This window comes from Clarias gariepinus, chromosome 15 (assembly GCF_024256425.1).
Source record: "Clarias gariepinus isolate MV-2021 ecotype Netherlands chromosome 15, CGAR_prim_01v2, whole genome shotgun sequence".
NCBI classification, from domain to species: Eukaryota; Metazoa; Chordata; class Actinopteri; order Siluriformes; family Clariidae; genus Clarias; species Clarias gariepinus.
Window position 1 is genome coordinate 14,800,057 of NC_071114.1, and position 18,470 is coordinate 14,818,526.

General features: G+C 36.4%; 1 protein-coding gene across 3 annotated transcripts in view; it reads left to right on the top strand.

Moving 5' to 3' along the window:
- The window catches only part of si:ch73-63e15.2 (protein strawberry notch homolog 2), a 55,049-nt gene that overhangs the window by 13,250 nt on the left and 23,329 nt on the right, over window positions 1-18,470 (top strand). The window contains exons 2-4 of one of the 3 annotated variants that reach the window (XM_053512688.1): window positions 2,856-3,016; window positions 4,547-4,617; window positions 9,866-9,977. In XM_053512688.1, coding sequence (XP_053368663.1) covers window positions 2,909-3,016; window positions 4,547-4,617; window positions 9,866-9,977 — 291 coding nt within the window. In that variant the 5' untranslated portion in view covers window positions 2,856-2,908. Of the gene's footprint in view, window positions 1-2,855; window positions 3,017-4,546; window positions 4,618-8,830; window positions 8,914-9,865; window positions 9,978-17,730; window positions 18,161-18,470 lie in introns of those variants that run through there. The other 2 variants (XM_053512690.1, XM_053512689.1) reach the window with 2 other exon arrangements.

The following is an 18,470-nucleotide window of genomic DNA, read 5'->3' on the forward strand; positions in this document are numbered from 1 at the left end:
AATAAGTTATTCATATTCATATTCACATCCTTAGGTGTCCTATGTCTACAAGTATTGTTAAAATTTTTTCAAAATTTTTCAAAAAATGGAAATTGCCTCCATATTATCATGCATGTGGCTCTGTATTAGGTTGTACAGTCGTTCTATGGCCGTGCTGCTGTCAGGTCTGTGATTTAGTCAGCTAGTGTACTACATGACCATTTAAAATTTTCAGTGAATTTAAACCATTAGCTTTGACTATAAAACACTGTGAGTAATTACAGGAGTGTAGGCGACTTACGGCAGCTCAGGAACATCGTGTTTTAGAGGTATGTTCCCCCGACTCAATTTTAACCTCAGATTGTCAAGTTACCACTAAACGAGATGGGATGGATAGAATTCTTGTGTTTTTCAATTAGCTTTTTAAGTTTGAAGGGAAATAATTGTGTTACCTTTCAATTATATTTTGAAACACATGTATTCAAATAAAATCAGATTTTAGGTATCTTTGAACATAGCAGGTCCCTTAGTATGACTGTTTATGTCATCTTTTTTTAAGGTTGTCATAATTTTGGTCCTTTTTTGTATTTGCTTAATAGGTTTTCTTGTAATGATAATGGTGCTTTACAGGAAGAGGTCATTTTGCAGCCCAATAACGATCACTAGCCGATTGATCGTCCTAGGAGATGGGCCTGGGAAAGATGGACACCTGGTTAGTGTGATGTGTTAACCACTACAGCATCTGGGAAGTGTCAGGCAGCATATGGAGCGAGCAGAAACATGATTGTGCCCTCAGACCGTCTGAAGCTTGATGAAGGCATGATGAGCTCTTTGTAGATTTGTGTTTAGTCTTGTGATGGGGGCTCCAGGGGCTGGAACACAGCACCCGTGCACTTTGTGATATGAAGCCATAAAAAAGAGCAAGAATATCGCAACAGTTATGGTGTGGTGAACTGAATCATGAAAGAGCATATTAGAATATGTTATGGAGATTTTTTATCCTTTTTTTTAAAAGTTAAAATTCAAATGCTAGCAAGATATACACAATTTTCATATCACAAACCTTGCATCATATTAGGGAGGTTTTCCTTTTCACTTTGTTCCCTGACTTGCTCAATAGCACCATGGTTTTGTCTTTTTCTCTTTTGGGGGGATTTTACATGTCTCCCCTCACCTTATTAAAGGAAAATGTTCTCCAGTTCAAACAAATTGTGTAAGTGAAATGATGTTGACATCAAATACTGTATTAGGAAACATAACATAATGTTTCCTATTACATTCATTCATCCTTGAGTCTCACATTTTATTAATACCTTACACAAACAAATCAAGTGCAATAATGTTAAAGGAAATGCAGTCTCACACACTTTTGTCTTATTGACTTATTGTCGGGGCCTAACCTTCATGGGCTCTGCTATATAGCCCCTGGGCAGCATGCCTAAGAACTGTCACGTGACAAAGCAGACCTCTACAAAGAAACCTTCTGCTCAACCTTTACCCTTACTTTTTTTTCTGTGGTTTGCTTGGAGGAACACCCTTGCTTCTTACCCCTTACTTCTCTTTCATTAATTCTTATTGACTTTACATTGGGCCTTTTTTCTAGGTAATTTGATATTTACAAATGTTTCGGCTTTAACATTTCTAACATTTCATATACTTTACACAGTTGCACAGTTGTTAGTGCATATAACAGTATATGTGTCATAAATATCCTAATAATGGGTCTGAAATTCATGTATCTTCATTAAATTCTTAAAAATATAGTAATGGTTTAGAAGTATTAATGTCTAAATGATAACCCGAATACTCTGTTATCTGTCAAAAATCCTGCCAATATAAACTTAATATAAACTCACCTTTAGTAAGCAAGGTATTTAATGCATTTTTTCTTGACAATACATGCTCCTAGGATGTTTTATGGTTGGCATGACAGGAATGATAGCAGCACTCACCTCCATACATTTTACGAAGGGCAGCAAAGAAGCCATTTCTTGCCAGAAAAGAAAATAAAAACGTACAAGGATTGAACTGCTGAAGACATTTTCTCAGATGAATTTCCTTTCCGATTGTTTGGGACATCCAGAAAAAAAGCTTGTCCTGAGAAGAAAAGGTGAACGTTACCGTCAATCCTGTGTCATGCCAACAATACAGCATCCTTAGGCCATTCATGTGTGTGGTTGATTCTCAGCCATGGGTGAGTGCTCACTCACAATTTTTGCATAAGAAATTGTTTTCCAGTCATGAATAAAGAATGTTCCAAAACATCCTCTGAACATCCTCCTTTCCCAACCATACAATAACAATTTGGTGCCAACCAATGCCTTTTCAGCATAAGGCAGAAGTGATAACTACAAGTAAGTGGTTCAGGGAACAAAACATAGAAATTTTGGGTCAATGGCCAGGAAACTCCTTCAGAACTTGGTTATTTTTAAGAGACGGGTGGACAAACAAAAATTCATAAATTCTGATTGATTCATTGATTATGCGAGAATGGTCTGCATCTGTCAAAATGTGGCTACGGAGTTGATTGACAGCATGCTAGGGCGAATTGCAGGGATCTTGACAAAGAAGGCTCAACACAGCAAATATTGACTCTTTGCATAAACCTGCTACCTGAAATGCTCGTAATTACACTTCAGTATTCCGTAGTAACATATGACAAAAATATGCAGAAACACTGAAGCAGCAGACTTAATATTTGTCATTCTTAAAACTTTTGGCCACGGCTGCACATAGAATACTACCACTCACTGCTCAAGAAAACAAGAGGATACTAAAAATGTCTACACCCTAAGCCACATGAGCAGTCCAATTAAACCACTGCCGTGTTTCTGTTTTGCTTTCTGTCTGATCATTTGTTTTCTGTTTGTGTCTAGGACATGGCACTCAAGACATAAAGGTTAGTCAGCATGTTCCTGACTGTGACCTGATGCTGTTTTTCTCTGCTTCCTCTGCCATGGAAGGGCAGAACTGTTCTCACACGGAGGGAACGCAGATGGATACCGGAATGTTGGGTTTGGCCTCTTCTGCTATGGAGGTAACGTCTGACAGAGTTTACATGCTGTTTACACACTGCACCTATCCTTTTCTTTAGAATTGTTGCAATGCTGGGAGCTGGAAAAATGCCATAATAGGCAAAAAAGCTCATACTGTTTGCACAAAGGCATGACTTATATTCATATCATTTAACAACGCTTGTTTCATTATGCTGTAATAACTATAATTGTATAACACGCATCCGAATGGGAATTGATAAATAAAGAAATATGTATGAAAGAATTCTCATCTGTGTCACACTGTTGTAAATAGATAAATTACAATTATTATTAAAGTAGACAAATAAAAACCCAAACACACAGGACAATTAAATTACTTGTTCAGGCTAATCTTTTTATTTTCATATTTGTATGGCAGGCACAAAAAAACTCAGTAGGCTAACCTTTTTTTTTAAATTCCTGCATCCCTTTTTTAAAAAGCTGCAATATTTCAAGCGCTTCCCGTTCTGAATTCCACACAGCAGCTTTCATTATAGGATTAATTAGCATGCTTAATTTGCATACTTTGATTTTTATTATTAGGACCCAAGTGCTATGACATCACCCGTATGTTTTCATAATGTGTGAGAGTCCTCCTGTTCTTCTAAGGATTTTTGTTTTCTTCCAACATTCAGGGCTTTTTGGGGGTCTTAGCCTGCTTAAAGGCTTATGAAAATTGGCAGACAATTTGAAATCTGCTGCAATTAGGATTCCTGAGAGTCTGGGCCCCAGGCGTGGCACGAGGCCCTCACACGAGATTTTGCTGCAAAGCTCATACACAGCTCATACTCATACAGCTGAACAACTTTTACATTATATGTTATGGGTCCATTCAACAGGAAGTCAGTTATTTTGGGTTGTTTTCAAAACGCACCAAATGAATTTGATAATCTAAGAGGATTTATATGATTTATATGGGCCAATGTGATCTCAAGACATTGAGGATGCAAAATTGAAGAGGGATTTTTTTAATAGCTCAAACGGGTCAACCATGGCGATGCCTCAAACTAATGCCGAAAAGTGGTTAGTAATTTTTTGTGTGACATAATATTGAGTGACAACATAGTGTGATGCTTTTTTGAAGGTCTTGACATAAAATTGAAATAAAAATGGTATCGGTATGTCCCCTTTAAATACATGTTAACATGCTCAAAAATCATGCAGGTTGTGTGCTGCACCCAGGAGGCCACTTATCGTTGCTTGCAACTATATTCAAATTTGTCCTCTTATTTAGAATGTCATGAGCCCTTAAATTTAATCTACATCTGAATGCACAGTGCAGGCACTGATGTGTGAGAGGTATTATGGTGTATGTGATGTATAGTTCAGTTTCATCATTTTGTATAGCAGGTTAAAATATTAACTCTCTTCCCTTGTTTCCTCAAGTGGTAAATAGGATCAATGTGGAAAATTGTAGAAATTAGAGAAGAAAAGATGCTTGCATTTGTTTTGCACGCACATTTAGACAGCAATGCTTGTGTCCCTCTGATTCACAGCTTCTTTGTCTAAAAAATATATAAATTCTCTTTCAGAGTCCACTTTGCACACCATGGACTTTCTCACAGGTGTCTTACCCGCATTGGCCTGCCCAGTCTGGGAGTCAGTAAGTACTATAGAGGATCTTATTATATTTTGGGTTGGCATCCCCATTTACTTGTTAAGACTTTCATAAGAAAGTCTCCTTATGATCTCCTTAAGCTTTACAGCATCAACAACAACACGTTTTTCTTAGTTAAACAACAACATATTTATTAATTTGTTTATCTCTAGGTTAATATTATTTTAGAAACTAATTCTTATTAGAAACAGCACATTAAAATAAACCTGTATTACAGTCAGAATGTCTGACAGAGCTGCTGTTTTAAAACATGAATCAACACCTTCAGACCATGTAAGTATTTAAAACCACTGAACCACTGCATAACACATTAATGACTGCTTTATGAGGTTATGCACGTGTCACAGGTCTTTCTGTCTTAGCTTAAAGGCCTTCCTGTTTTAATATATTTGTAGCGACATGAGTTAAAAAGCTTCTAGGTATGTGAAAAAGTGATTTCCTTATCTTGGAATCATTGGCATCACTTAATCAGGAAATGAGGGCATGAATTAACCTGCTCGATTTACGTACCACTGTTCAGCCCAAACAATTTAATGTAAAAAACAGTGAGGATGCAATCAGCTTGAGCAGATCTGTACAGGCTGAGTGGGCGATCTGGATTATGTTCATATAACGGTTACTTTGTTCATCACGCCAGTAGAACTGCAATCTCAGTTTTAGGATGAATAACAAATAGCGTCACTCTGAACATCCTGTCTGCCCACATGCTCTGCTGGAAAAATAGCACAAAACGTTCAGATTTATGTTCATTCTTCCAGTACACAGGAGAAAGACAGCAAACAGGTGATGTACATGTAGTATAATGGTATGTAGCACTATCCCCACTGTTGAATTATTATCCAGTTGGACTTTTTAAATAAAAAAAAAAATGTGCACTATGGAGTTTGCTAAGGACATGAAAAAAATGTCCTTACCTTTTTAAAGAAAAAATAATGAAAATGTGTAAAACTAATGGTTGTACTATGTGATTTATAAACGTTCAAGACAAGAAAACACTCTGTATTTCCACACATAAAGATATTATCCATGTCATTTAATGTATTATCTCATAAAAAATTCCTGCTCAAACATTTGGGTATTATTAAGGAGATTCAGGGAATTTTTTTTCTCCTCTGTGACTGTGATCAAGCATAAGATAAGTGTGTCATGGCAGGCCAGGCAGCAGAAGGGCGCTGGCGTTCTATAGTTCAGGGCCAAAGCATTCCGGGAAACTCTCAGGCTTCCAAAGGCATGCAGGCCTGTTCTGAGAGGCTGGTATTATATTAGTAGAAAGTGGTGGCTGTGTGCCCAACCTGCAGTGTCGCCCTCAGATCAGGAGAGGGGGTTTTCGCCTCAACACCACTTTCATCCACTTCAGGTCTCTGGTGGAGTCACGTAGGTATAAGGTGCCATTTGATTTAAATTTTTGCTTGCCAAATGGAGACGTCCTGCAAATGGCCAACAGATCTATCAAGTGTAAATGATCACATTCAGTTGTGTGTTTCTCAAAACAAACAAAATGAACATCAGTAAAAGAAATTATTGACTTAAGTAACTTGTATAAAATCTTTAATACGACATTAGGAACATCACCTGTTTTCACATTGACACCAGACTGATACTGTCTGTGTACAGGAAGTATACTAGGATGGAAATTCAGGCCTGGACATACACACCAGCCTGCCCCAGGTGTAATTATTTGTTTGTGTGTGTGTGTTTATGGGGTTATATAATTACAATAAAATGTTACACATAGCAACCCTATCCTGCACAATCAATGGTAACAATAATTAATTAAATAGCAACACATTGTCTGTCAATCAATTTTTTTAAGGATAAGCAAATTGCAACTACATATGCAGCCTAGTCTGTAACTGAAGTCATCTTGCCACATTGCTTTTGTTTCCAGAAACATTGCTGGCCACTTTTACATTTGGAAGCCTCTATATATTGCATACTTCCTCTTTTCTCATTTTTTTCCAGACGTTTTCTTTTTTTTCTTACCATCTCTCTGCAGTGCACTAAATTTAGCTTTAAATACTCAGAATGTTAACGCACCTTATCAGGTCCACTGATACATCAGCCCACTTGGTTTTGTCCCAGTGTGCTCGATGGTCAGCGTACCATTACTGGTATATGAGAAGCATGTCTTATTTATCGTCTGTTCTTTCTTTTGTACAGTTACAGTTTACATGAGGCATGGATGATATGTGAGGAATAAACAATAAAAGATATTGCTGTTATAGGCAAATTATGTGTAATGTGGCCCCAGATACAGCACAGTTGTTGTTCCTTAGCAGCTTGTTTTGAAGTGTTGTGTTCCACTTTTACCGCAGCAGTACCAGTTGATGTTGCCAACAGTTGGGTTACTTATTGATTGATTTATTTATTAAACAGCAAGCAGTACCATTTGTTGTTGCCAACAGTTAAGTTATTTATTTACTTTATTAAAGAGTAATCCTTTCTGCATTTTTACTACATTTGGCAGGTATCAGGGTGTTTTCCTGACTCATGGCCAGTTTTCCAGGATAGGTTCCAGATCCACCATGAATCCTGATCAGGATAAAATAATTACTGAAACTGAGTGAGTTAGTAAAAGTGAGAGCTATAATATTGTGAAAGTAATTATGTGGAACGTCTGGGAAACCAGTTAGCTCCTATTATATCTTTTTTTTTTTTTAATCTGTGAGCCCAATCTTATGAAAGAGAAGAGTTGGCTGGTTTCGTGTATCATCGTATAAGGAACCACCCGAAATAATAGGAGAGAGCTGGCTGATGGGTTAGAAATGACAGGAGACCAAACTGAGGGAAAAAAATTAAAAGAAAAGCCACCAGTTTAGGTAAAACTCTACATAACTTGGTGTGCTGGTGCTATTTTTTTTTAACCTAGCAATTAAGATTTGGCACCTGTGTCATTTTTCTTTTGAATGTGTATTAGACAAAAAATGTGGGAGAAATGTGTCTGTAGTAGTTAAATGAGTGGAGAATAAGACTTTTTTTATTTACTAAGCCTGCACCATTCCCCCAATGAACACAAAGCTAAATCCCAAAACTTATGGTGGTTTACCCAGAGATAGCATGCTAACTAGACTAATCATTAGCAAAGGACCGTCTTGGCTCTATTAAAAAACCAAGCTACAACAATATAAGCAATCAGCATGTCCTCATGCGTGCTATAAGAGGATGAGAAGGGGCATTGGGGGCATTTTCAATTATTGATGCAAGGCCAGTACAAGTTTAAACATTCTGTACTGAAAGGGGGCAGGATAACAAATATTTTCTTATTATATATATATATATTATATATATATTTTTTCTACATTATTTTTTACATTATTGGTGGAAGGAAATTAAAATATAGCAGTTTTAAATACATTAATGATTAATGGATAATCATTCTGTATTCCTTTGTGTTTTTTTTTTTTAATCTTTGACGTATTTACCCTAAGTGCTGAGTTAAAGTTACCTTATCTTATCTAAATTTTTCTCACAAATGAATCTTTTAGTAATAACATCTGAAATCACCTTACACATCAAAGAAGCAAATAAGTTTCAAATCTTTAGTTTTTTAGAGCTCCAATGTGACAGACAAGGAAGATTTTTGGAAGAGTGTCAGTATGTGCACTAGTGCAGTGCAACTGGAAACTGCAAAGTTAGTTGTACATGATGTCTTGAAACAAGGTAGATCAACTATTAAACTAAAGAATCAGGGACAATACCTCTTATTTATGTTTAAACCTTATAACTCTTATTGACGCTTAAATCTAGATCACATTTATTGGGGTTTATTGTTGTTCCATAAAAATGTGGATCTATCTTTTTTTTGTTTTACTTTAAACTCCATTTTTCCTTAAATAATGATGAATTTCTTTGTAACTTGTATTACTCATCTTGTGTGTGTGTGTGTGTGTGTGTGTGTGTGTGTGTGTGTGTGTGTATATATATATATATGTGTTGTGGTCAAACAGAAACTAAGCCCACTGTAGTGGTTTATGCGTGAAATCACTCATGCAAAGGAAAACTTCATAGTCAGGAATATTTAAATTTTTTGTTTAAACAATACATTCTGCTACAAGGAGCAATAGAAAAAACAACACTTCCTTAAACAGAAATGGTGCTTTCCCATTTAGGAGTGGCTGAAAAGGAAGAACTGAAAGTGAATGTCACATGACGTGAACATGACTCGGTAGGTAGGGAATGAATGTACGTCATATGATGAAGGGCACTAGTGTTAGTCATGGACTGAGCAACTGCGGGAGGTATACATGGTAAAAACTTTTTTAGATTTAGGCTTTTCTAAAGGTAGGCATGGGTTTTCTCTCATCTTTCTGTCTCATTTTCTACTATCAATGACATTTTTAATTTATACTGATCACACACAGTCTTATAGGTATATATGCCTCATCTTACCAGTTTCTGTCTGTGTGGAGTTCCTTCACTGTTAATGCCAGAGACAAAACAAGAAAAAAAAAATACAGAATAACAGCAAAATATGGGCAGTCCAAATTAGTGTGTTTTTTAAAGGCAGGTCCAACTAGAGGGTAAAACTGCTGTAAAAAGAAGACAAAGTGTTTGTTATAAGAAATGAATTTTCCAATTTGAGATTAGAGAGACTAAAAAATAAAGTATTATAACATTTTTGTAATGTGTAAAAATGTATTGTTAACATAGCAGTGTATTATTACAGTATGTTATGGTTATAATTAATCATTGTATTAAATGCTCATAAGACGTGATTAAAACAGAAATGTCTGCTTTCTGAAGACAGCACTTTATTTGTTAGCTGTCAGATCCATCTGTTGTGGTGTAAAATTTTCCAAACCACATATAATATACTGTATAATAGCAGATTTGAGAAGATAATGTAGTACAGGGTGGGAATGTTAAATAACAGCTTTATGAAGTGTGCACTTATTGCATTAGTCAGTTGTATCTGTTATGAATAAATGAATAAGAATAGGCAGTGTGATGCCAAACTTTTCACAGATTCACATTTATAGTTTCACATCACTGTGGTAATTCCCCTTAAGCATATGTCTTACATTAGAGAAGTAGGTTTAAAATAAATACATTATAACCATCTGCCTAATACTGAGTACCAACTTAACATCTTGGGAGGGAAGTCATAATGTTATGGCTAATCTGTGTAATTGGTAAACCTAACTGCTAAATGAGAAAACGTAATGTAAATGCAAATGAGGTGCCTTATTTTTTCAACAATCACACTTTGACCAACTTTTTTTCTATATCACAGGCAACACTGTTCCAGCAGCACTTCAGAGATGCACATGGAAATTTTCAACCATTCCGCTTTTTCAGATTTTCCTGATATGTTAGGTTTTTCCTGCGATGAAGACATCTTTCAGGTAAGCTGTGTTTTACATATTTATGTACCTATCTAGAAGGATGAGAGGGAGGGATGGTGGGCAGGATAGCAAGATAGTCACAGGACTAAAGCAAGAAAGTCACAGGACTAAAATGTTCACAGAATCACATATTTAAGAGATATAGTTGTTATGGTCTGTAAAAAAAAGGTATGTGATTTTATTTGCTGTGTCACTCAAATTGCCTTTAGCTTTGATAAGGGGTTTTTAGTAGGGCTGCACCAATGCGCCAATCTCATCAATTCATTCGATTACATAAATACTTAATTGCTGCACTCCATGAAAGTCTAAATACTTAAGGTAAATAAGTCTAAACACTTTCAATGTGTCACAATATTTAATTTTGTTCAAAATTTTGCTGGTGTATCTAAAAAAAGATACTAGTCTTCCTGGTCTAACCTCAAAATGACAAGAGAGCTTAATCTGTGCACGGAACATCAGTCCCACTTGATTCAGACCAACTTGATTCCCACTATATAATAGTGGGAATCACGATTTTTAAGAGCAAATGGTAATGGCTATTCTTTCAGCACCACTTTCCAGCACATTGGCATTTTGTTTATGCATTAAGTGTTAGATGATGGAGATGGTTGTCTCCTACATAGTCTTCTTTTTAAAATTACTGATAAATGCATGAGCCTTTCTGGAAGAAATGCTGGTTATATTATCCATAAACTTACTCACTCACTCATCAACATTACCGCTTAATCCTGTATTCAGGGTCGCGGGGAGCCTGGAGCCTATCCCAGGAGTTGACAGAGTGCCAAACAATTGCAGGGCAACTTATAAACTTATTTTTGTCTCATCTGGGGGCAAAGCTGTGCAATTTTTTAATTATTATTTATTAATAAAAATAGTTTTTTCTATAAAAGTTCTGTTACTGTCTAAATAGCCTCTGAACTTATTAATTCTTTACTTTTTTATGCAGAATTTATTTGTAAAAATACATTTTTGTATGAGAAAATGCTTGAATAAAGGGTTAAACATCAAAGTTATGGTTATTATTTACTGACAAGGTACATCAGCACCTAGAATAACAGTGAAAAACAATCAGTAGTCTAGTTGACGAATTGACTAATATATTTATTTTATAAAGTAAATAAATTAATATATGATAGATTAATCTATAAAACAAAATATAACATTAGGTGCAGACCTAGTTCTTAGCCAGGTATTGTTTCTAATTTCCTGGTCATGAGTGTTTTTGCTATTACTGGCATTTGAAATTGCACAATGTCTCCTGAAGATAGAGTGAATGCTTTCCTGCTGTGCTGCCCTGGACGCCTAGGCTGCTAATTTTAGTGGCTTATAATAAAAAAAAAACAAGGGTTAGAAAATTAACAGAGTAAAGGATTGACAACTTGACAACACTGTTTAGTCTGCACCAAACATAACTATGGTCCAGAGTTTAATTCAAAGCATACTCTACTCTAGTGATGACACAAACTACAGCAATTTGCCAACAGTGACAAGATATAAGTTATTAATGAACGACAGGTCACCCGCTAGTGGTTTTTAGTTACATTGTCTTTTTTATTATATTATAAACAACTACAGTACATTCTTTATATATACTCCCCATATATTTTTCTCTTTATCTCTCTCTCTCTAAAAAAACTGTCAGTCCTTATCTGTGATGAATTCTTTTTTTTTTTATTATTATATATGCTTTTCTTATGTCCATGCAGCTGTTTAGTCCCAAACCTGTGAGTTCATCATATTGTGTGTGTATGGAAATCCTCTTACTACCACTATATAATGCTGATAAATAAGAGCATTTGATTAGAGCACACAATGAGGTGGGCAGTTCATGTGTGAAAATGGTTCCTCATTCTCCCACAACCACTCTTGACCTTTTTTTCTGATTAGACTCACTAACAAGTGCTTTTCTTATGTTCATACAGCTGTTTAATCCCAATCCTGTGAGTTCTCATCACATTGTGTGTAGGTGTATGTGTGTAAGGAAATGCTCTTACTTTCACTATTAAACATAGCTGTTGTTTTTTTTACCATGCAAATTTACCAATATGTTTAGGTGATCTCCATTCATGATTTTTTTTCCGACCACATTTCTTCCACAAAGTTGACAGTTCAGCACTATCCTAAAAATGTTTTAATAATGTGTTGAAGGGTTCTTAACCCAGTTCCAGTAATTTCAAATCTCCTGAGTTGTTTTCTTTGCTTGATTCACGCAATAGTTTTTTGTCTGGTTTGTTAAACAATATGCGTTGTTTTTATTGGAACAGTAAAAAAAACTTAATATAAAAATCATTGTTTAATATTGTTTTTCAATGTTCATATTGCAGCTGATGTTCAGTCGGTGCTGTTCTACACAAATAATCCACACTATCTGACCAATTAGATTTGACAATTTAACCACATTATAATATATATACAGTATTCTAAGTGAACATATAATGTGTTGTAAATAGAAAGAAATACAAATATGAATAAGAGGTGTGATTTTTTTTTTATTGACTAAAGAGCTAGAGTTAGAAAGTTGTTTGTTTTTTTCCATGTGGGTGTAAGCAAGAAGTTATGAAGCTTGAAGGACACAGTGAAGTAAGAGTGTGTGGCAGTTAAAATTAAACTGCTAGTTTGTTTTTATTTTGAGCAAGCAAGTTTAAAAACGCAGCCCCACGCACTTCTCAGGAATGACATAACAGATTAAGGACCTATCAGAGTCCTTTCGCAGACAACGCTGACAATGATGACACGTCTACATCCGTTGCTTAGCAGTTGAAATTCTGGTTTAGGCCACACCCAGTTAGGCTGTAAAACATGGAGCAGGTGTTAAGAACACTTCAAAGAAAGTCAACCAGAGCTGTTGCTTTAAACCCTTAGTAGTTTTGAGGCGCTGGTTTAGATTTATTAGATTCAGCTGATAAAGATGGACATTTTGGAGGCAGAAAATCACTTCGCAGATTGGTTTAAATCGGGACATGGCATTAGGTACCGGGGAATGTATTAAACGACGTTGAAATGAAATTCAACACGTCACATGCTTTTACTAAGAATATAAAGAATATGTCTTTTTCTTGCTTAATCCCAAACTGAATGAATGGAAGTTCAAAAGAAAGAAAAAAAAAAAACGTTTGACATTTCACAGTGCTTTTCTAAAAAGCTGAACTATGAAAAAGTGCTGCATTTCACCTGCCTTGCAGTCACTTCCTGTGGGTTTACTCGGACGTTAGTGATTGAGGAAAAAAAGCTTAGTGCGGAAGCCACAGCAGGGAAGCTGACTGGAGATCAGTGTTTAGTTACCTGGCCGTAATGTGAATACCTCTAGCAAGGATCTCTTTTTTTTTTTTTTTTGCTTTTCTTTAGTGAGCAATAATGGAAGAAATGTTATTCATATCTGCATGTGTTAAATGAATGTGTGTGACCTATGAATGTATAGGTCTTAAAATCATAGTAGTTTTTGTGTAGTGCTGAAGACCCCGTCCGCCCCGCTTCACCTTTCTCAGCTGCTGGAAAAAGATGTTTCATGAGAGAACTCTGACTAAATGAACTGTAATTGTCCTGTGACTAATCCTGACCATGTTGACCAGCAGGAAAGATCACACTCCCCTGTTATCTTAACACACACACTCACGCACTCACTGTGGAAGAGACTTCTTTAAAAACACGAGTAGCTGCTTAGCTGAGAGTTTGTGACAGAACTTCCTCATATTGTGTTGTATAGAGGATGTTAGAGCACTGCTCTGTTCCTGCAACCACTTTTAAACCTTAACTAGAAACTATCCACTGGCTTTACACGGTTGTTTGTTGAGTATTGTTAATGTGTTTGTTCTACGTAGTAATCCTTGCTGCTGCTGTTAGCAGTGTTGCTAATCATCCTAACATTTTTTTCATTTTCATAGCAGACTCATAAGCAAAACCGGTACACTTTAATATAAGTGTAGTTGTATATTAGTTTTATTGCAATAGATGTGAAATTGGCTCTTAGTCAGGTTGTGGGTATAATTTATAATTAATTTATTAGACTAGCAAAATTAGCTGTTCTAGTTTATTTCTAGTACAGTATGTTGATTAAACTAGCAAATTTAGCTTTCATGCTCTAGGATTTCCAGGATCATAGCCTTGGAAAATTATCTGTCATGTTTTGTTTATTAGTGTACTGTAGCAAAATTAGCCTGCATTTATTTAGAACATTTGTATTTATTTTAGCTTAGCAAAATTGGCTGTTATGCTGTAGCCTTTTTAGAATAATTTTTATTAGTGTAGCAAGATTAGCCATTATTTTTTGGCTTTTCATAGTCTTCATTTGTATTATCCTAAAATAGCTTTATTTTGAGATTATTTATAATCTTGTTATTAGCCTATCAAAGTTAGAACCTTTTCAGAACCATTTTTATTAGTGTGGCAAAACTAGCTCTTATTATTTAGCCTGTTTGTATTTTTTTAATAGCTTAGTAAAAATTAACTGTATGTTTTAGCCTTTTTATTAGTATTAGTCTAGCAAAATTGCTTTTTTGTAGTGATCGTATTAGACTAGCAGAGTTAGGGTTCATGTTTTAGCCGATTTGCAATCGATGTATCAGGATAGAAAAATTAAAAAATCTTTTGTGTTTTAGCCTTTCTATAGTATCTTTCTAGCTTAGTAAATTTAGCTTTTGTGTGTTAGCCTGTTTATGGTGATGGGATTAGCTGTAAAGGGAAAACCTTCATGTTTTATTTGTAGTCATTTGATTAGCCTCACATGCCATGTGAGCAGCCGTGTTTTGGCAGTCTGTAAACCGAGGTGGCTGTGTTTAGCCACGAGAGAAGTTCTGTAGGCGTTCATCTTACTAGCAGGTGCATTTTTGTGCCGCTGCTTACATTTCCTTCTGGTTGTCTCACTCCATTTGCTTACAATGCAGCCACACCTTACATTTTATTCTTACTGCCTTTCCTTGTGTGTGGCCAAACATGTCTAAAATGCTAGTGTATGTGTGTGAGTGAAGATATATGTATACTGAGCATAAGTAAAATTTATTATTGTGATCTCCCAGCTGTCGGCTTTCTTTAACATGGGTAATACACAATTACCTCCAGAAATATTGGCACCTGAGCAAAAATGTGACCCAGTATGTAAAAACTCAGCCTAGTTCTTTTTTTGTGTGTGATTCACAAAAAAATACGTTGGCTGGATTTTCACAGACAAGTTCAAAAATAATAAAATAAACATCATACACAATTAAACGACATGAAAAAACATTTCCCTTTGTTCTAAAAAAACATGCTCATGATTATGGATTTTCTTTTCTCAGAAGTATGTGCCAAAATTATTGTTATCCCATTGATTATTAATAAATATGAAAGCAATTAGATTGTTATCCAAAACCCCTACATCATACCAGGAAACTCTGCTAACCCTATCAGTTTCCCTGTGGAATAAATATGAGGTTACACACTTGTAACATCCATTTAGCATCATCACCATAGGAAAAAAAAAAACATGACAGAACATAAAACACACTGTTTTGGGTCGTTTCACACACCGACACACAGAAATTAAATAATACTGTTGCTGCTAATGATGTTTGAGGCGATGTTTGATATGATTGCTGCCGTAACCAGGCCTGTGAGCAGAAGGAAGAACAAATTTCTTATCCTTTTGAAAAGCTGATTAACCACTTTAAATGATGGTAGGAGGGTCAGTGAACATGACTGTTTAATGGGGAGTTTTATGAGGATCAGCATCACCATGTCTGCTAACTACAAGGATATTTCCAGCAAAGTCTCTTTGCCTCTGCTAAGAGGTTACAACTATGCTACCAATACAGCTTACAACAAGATGGTGACGCAAACATATGCACCCAATCTACACAGAAACGGTTGAAAAACATTTTCTTCGAGTACAAATGAAGAGTAAAAAGAAGATGAGCAAGATCCGCCTTCAGGTGTCTCCTTTCTGTTGAGGCAGAGCTGTATTTCTCTCACTGCAAATCTGTTTCTAAAGCCTGAAAGAAAACTCCACTGCATTGTTGTAAAGGTTTTGTTTCTTCCTGATAGTTCAGGTTGCACAATGGCGAACGTAGCGCTAATGACTAGCGGCTAGCTGAGCAAGTACGTAGTGCAACCTACCTGAACTACAGAGCAACGAGAACATGAAACCACAACGCAACCACAGAGAAAAGAGGGGCCTCAATACATGTGTATAGTACACACACGTATACACACACACACACACACGCACACATGCACACATACATGCACTGCATACACAATACGCTTACAAAGAACTTTTAAAAGCATGCCCATGCATCATCATGCGACTTCCATGGTAGCTTAAGTATGTGGGCAAGTTTTCAGTTTGATCAAATACAGAATCAGATTATGCAAAACGAAGCTTACTGTCACTTAGGCAATGCGTAGGTTAAACTTCTATGGAACACTTTTTAACCGAATAGTAAGCCATGCACACTTTTTTTTCTTTTAAGTTGTTTTGAGGCTAAATGTCAGTTAGGGAAAGGCTGATCCAGGACTGGTCCTGTGTTACTTTTTTCTTCAACCGTAGTGACTTTTATTTTAAAAATACGGCATGTTAAATGAACGGCATGACTGTCTTTTCCCGTTCACCCGCTATGTGAAGGAAAATTAATTGAATATAACGCTGAGCTGCAGAGGTTGAATCATCCTTTCTGATATCCTATTAGTACCGGATGACTACTCGTTCATGTGGATTCCCAACTATGACCCCACTCACGACGCCGCTCTGTCTCTCAGATTAGCAGCCATAACAGTCCTGGAGCTCCTTATTGCCATGCGCAGCCTCTTCCAGTAGGCATTGATCAACGGGCCATGGCCGGAGACCTCCAAACTGATTAGGATCTAAAACCACCAGATTATTTTGGCTCTTTTTAAAATAATAATTATTTTTTATTATATATTTGCTATATCTATATAAAAATCTATATTATGTATAGATTTTTTTCAATGGTAACATTGGTATGTATTAGTACTAATAGCACATTACTCATTTGTTAATAAAAAAAAAATCATAGTATAGCCTAAAATCACATCATAATGTCATGACTGCAGAACATAAAGCAAAAACAATTTCCCCTTTAAAATCATTCTCTGGTAAACTGATTAAAATCCTTGTCATGGGATTATATGCTTAATTTATTCCTTTACTAAAAAGTGTCACTGACTGTAAATGTGTTGCTGCCTCTGTTGTTGCCGAAGCAACTTTCTATGTTTGTATAACTTCTGCCTAAAAATTAGGTAAGGTGTAGGTTGCTCTTTGACAGGATCATTCCATTCTCACAATAGTTTGTTCAGGAAATCTTTGCTTTCTAATGACAGCCGTTAACTAATTTCTCAGCTTGCCACTTGGGCTGCGTAAAACTAATTATCTCGATCGTTTCCCATTCACAAGTGATGAATGAAACCATGGTACTCTTCATGCGGCTCAACACAAAAAGACAGAGGCTGACATAATGTGCCCGTCAGAGAGCCGCTGGCCTAAAGAGAATAATCATTAAATGATGATCTGTGAGCTTTAAACAGAGGCCACACAGCCGCCACAGTGCTCTGGAGATCCTGCGCGCTGCGCTGTTTACACTAGAAATGCGGTTGAGTTACACCATGTACAGTAAAGAGGGCCTGACTGCCAGGAACTCTAGTCACTTACCAACAAAAGCATCATTTCCTGAAAGCTCCTCCCCTCCTCCCCCTCTACTCTCCCCTCCCCTCCCTGCCACCTTCAGCACTGAGGAACTAAACCACAATCAATATGACTGAACATTCTGAGCAAATACCTGTCACTCCTCTTTTAGCAAACGAGGAGCACGCTCAGTAGGAAGGCCAAAGAGCTTTCCAGCACGAGCCTAGCTCCTACCTGTTGTGAGTGTGTGTGTATGTGTGTGTGTATGTGTGCGTGTGAATGCGCGCATGCCTGTGTGTGTGAGTGAGAGAAGAGTTGTCGGTGCGGAGCTTTGGGATTGCTGCGTTGGTCCTCGTCTGTGTCTGTGTGTCATTCATTCTTTCCTTGGCGTCGTTATCATTTGGGAATGCTACAGTTGTGCTGACTGTGCTGGGATTTGCTCCAGCACATGGACGGATGTGTTGCTTTCTCAAACTGGACAGCAGTGAGTTCCCGGGAAGGCACTGGACTCATGTCGCTCATGCAATTTTGGACTAAGTTTTATGCAGACCTGGGACGGCCACTTCCCAAGGTACATGTTTACTTCACTTTTTTTTGTGTGTTTTGTTTTGTTTTGTTTTGTTTATTTGCACAGATGCAACTACCCATGTTATTTGCTTACATGATTGCATTTTTCTCATAGTGATGAATGATTATTGCGTTGGTCACGTGTTATTCCGGGAAGTCTTTGCCAATGCACTGTATAATCTGGTTTCTCTCCAGGATTTTTTTTTTTTTAAATTTATTTCCTGGATAGAATAAACTAACAAACTTCCTTGTCAACACGTCTTTAAGTTTATTCCTCAGTTTTTGGATACATTTACTTCCGTTTAAATAAAAAA